Here is a 2,760-nt window from a genome sequence, read left to right as displayed (position 1 = left end):
TGCCCAACACACTGCTGCTCACTGAGCACACCCAAATCACCCTGCCCACTGCACACACCCCATGGACACTGCCCAACACACTGCTGCTCACTGAGCACACCCAGCTCACCCTCCCTGCCCACTGCCCACACACCACACGCCAGGGCTGGTGCTGCAAGGCTGGCAGCCCGACACCACACTGCCCTGCAGCTGCTCTCACAAAACCCATTAACACCAAGAATCAGATATGGTGACTCTGCAGGATTCCCATAAAAACAAGCCTTTCCAGCTCATGGAGTAGGAATGATTGAATTCTGACACTCAGGAATCCAATACAAGAGACATACTGCATGGTACAATTAAAATTAGAGAAGTTGATCACACCTATTTTTATCATTAACAAGAACAGTAACATTTGATTCTGAACAAGCATCATAAATTATGCATTCATTTCCCTGAGAACGAGCAAGAGTCACACTGATGTCACATGAAACAGCTGCTCACCAAGGCCACTCACCTTCCTGGGTAGTGAGTGAGGAGCTGAGGCAGAGGACATCCCCCAGCACCACGTCTGGGAGCTCAGGGAAGATGGCATGTTGGACAGGCAGGGGCACATAGTCTGCAATGCCACTGTGCTCTGCATCCCACACCCGCAGCAAGGTCAGACCCACATTCACAGTCCGCACCACAAACGTGTTGTTGGTGGCTCCTTTCCCAATCTGCACAAAGTCATCTCTGCAGACAAAAGGAAATGCTTCTGTATCAAGGAAGGTTTGCTCATAGTAGGTACTGAACTCTTTTTAGGTGGCTGACTGCTTGTTTCCAGCAACAGCCATCTTCTAATGGAGTCCGACAAAGAAAGGAAATTATAAAAATTATTTAGGTGCTACTGAGGCAAATTTCAGTTCTCACATCATTATGTTGAGGAAATACGGAGGTTGTAATTATACATGAGAACTACTTCTTAATTTTAAGAATTGTAGAGCTTTAGAGTGACATAATCTGCCTCTTTTCCCTTTTCTCAGGGGAGAATGAAAGTGAAGAAATTTGACCACCAATATGCAGCTTCTCAGACATAACTTTACAAAGTCAAATCCCACTGGATCACGAGTTCTGGTGTTTACCTACATTCAGCACTCCCAAACACAGTGACATAGGGAACACTCTGCCCAGACTGGCACCCTGGCAGCACCACAGAGCCCCTGCAGGTCCTGGCAGCAGCAGAGCTGGGTCCCCGCAGTGCTGCACTAACAAGCAGGGCCTTTCTGGAGCAGCTCTGCAGGGGAAGGCAGGGCAGGGTTAACTCAGGGGTGTCTGTATGCTACAGAAATTTCTGCATTGACACAGAGAAGAGAAAATCTTGGATTCAAACCCTTTTTTTCCTTTCTCACCACGATCAGTGTGTTGTAAGCACACGGTGCTCTGCAGAGTACAAGCCATGTTGCAGTAAGAGAATTAGTGGTATCCACTTATGAGCACAGAAGGTGGTTTATAACACTCTTTGAGGCAGAGACCCAAAGGCCCTTTGAGGCTTGGATCTGCTGGGCAGAAGCTGTACCAGCAGATCTGAAGAGACAGCCCCTGATCCAGAACATTCCCCACCTTACATAAGCCCTCAGTGAGTCCCTGGAACAAAGCTCTGGGAAAGAGGCAGCTGAGCAAATGCTAATGATCCCTTGTTTCTCTAGGGCACTGCTGTGTGCAGTGGGGTGATTCACTCAGAGCAGAGCACAGCTCCAGCAGTCCCACTGGGATCAGGTTTATCTGGGCAGCCTTCCATGGCCAGGGAGTATCGATTGCTGACGGGAACTCTCCTTCCTGCTCCAGTGCCTCTGGAGACCTCAGAGACAAAACCCTTTCTTTGCTAATCCCAGCCCAAGCTGTATCTTCACTTGGTATCTTCAGAACAATCTTTGCTCTGTGTGTGTTTGGCCTTTTCTTGTTGTCTGTAATTACCACCCCTGACAGTCACTCACCTGTTAGTTGCCAAGTTGAGCACAGAATTATGTGAATGGAAAGTATCTCCAGAGTTATCATGAAAATGGACAGTGAATGTCAGTGTCACACCCAGAGGCAGAGCCAGCAGGGCCTCCTTGTTCTGTGTGAGCAGGATGGGACTCATGGAGATCCTCAGGTATGAGATGGGGCACACCTGCAAACATATCAGCAGTGAGAAGCAATGTTAAATTGCTTTTTATGATGCCTCCATAAAAATAATCTAAAATCTTATTGTGCAAAGATACAAAGCTTTGTTTCTGAACCATGTTTAGCCATGTGCCAGTACAACACAGAGCTGTTTTATCAGTATTTATATTTCACAGGTTGAAAGGGGCCTCTGGAGACTGTCTAGTCCAGCTCCCCCAGCCTCCCTAGGAAGCTGTGTTCAACAGCCACCCCAGTAAGAAGTGCTGTCCTGTGACCAGTCAGAATTCCCTGTGGTCCATTCCCTGTGTTCCCCATGCCCTGTCCTTGAGCACAGCTCAGAAAAGCCTGGCCCTGTCTGCTTTACACCCTCACAGCAGATACTACTTAGCCTCTTTTTTTTTTTTAACACCACTGGGAACTGAAGCAATGATTATGTAAGAACACACATCACACACAGACATTACTATCCTGTAAATTCCAACTGTTAAGGTTCCCTGGATATGCAAGAGAGCCAGTGGCCCCTAGACCTCTCCCAGTAATTCTTGAAATAAAAGGTGCAATTCATTCCCCAGTTACTACAAGAGGAGAAACTCACAGTGGATGTGGGAGTAAGGGGGTGCAGTGGTCCCTGTTCCC

General features: G+C 47.8%; 1 protein-coding gene across 1 annotated transcript in view; it reads right to left on the bottom strand.

Annotated features, from left to right (window-relative positions):
* The window catches only part of NUP210 (nucleoporin 210), a 59,041-nt gene that overhangs the window by 6,774 nt on the left and 49,507 nt on the right, over positions 1–2,760 (bottom strand). Inside the window, exons 31-32 of the mRNA XM_027665999.1 lie at positions 1,956–2,131; positions 497–714 (exon numbers count right to left, since the gene is read on the bottom strand). Coding sequence (XP_027521800.1) covers positions 497–714; positions 1,956–2,131 — 394 coding nt within the window. The remainder of the gene's footprint in view (positions 1–496; positions 715–1,955; positions 2,132–2,760) is intronic.

Source organism: Corapipo altera, unplaced genomic scaffold, assembly GCF_003945725.1.
Source record: "Corapipo altera isolate COAL_440 unplaced genomic scaffold, ASM394572v1 101, whole genome shotgun sequence".
NCBI lineage: Eukaryota > Metazoa > Chordata > Aves > Passeriformes > Pipridae > Corapipo > Corapipo altera.
This window is presented reverse-complemented; position numbering and strand designations above follow the sequence as displayed.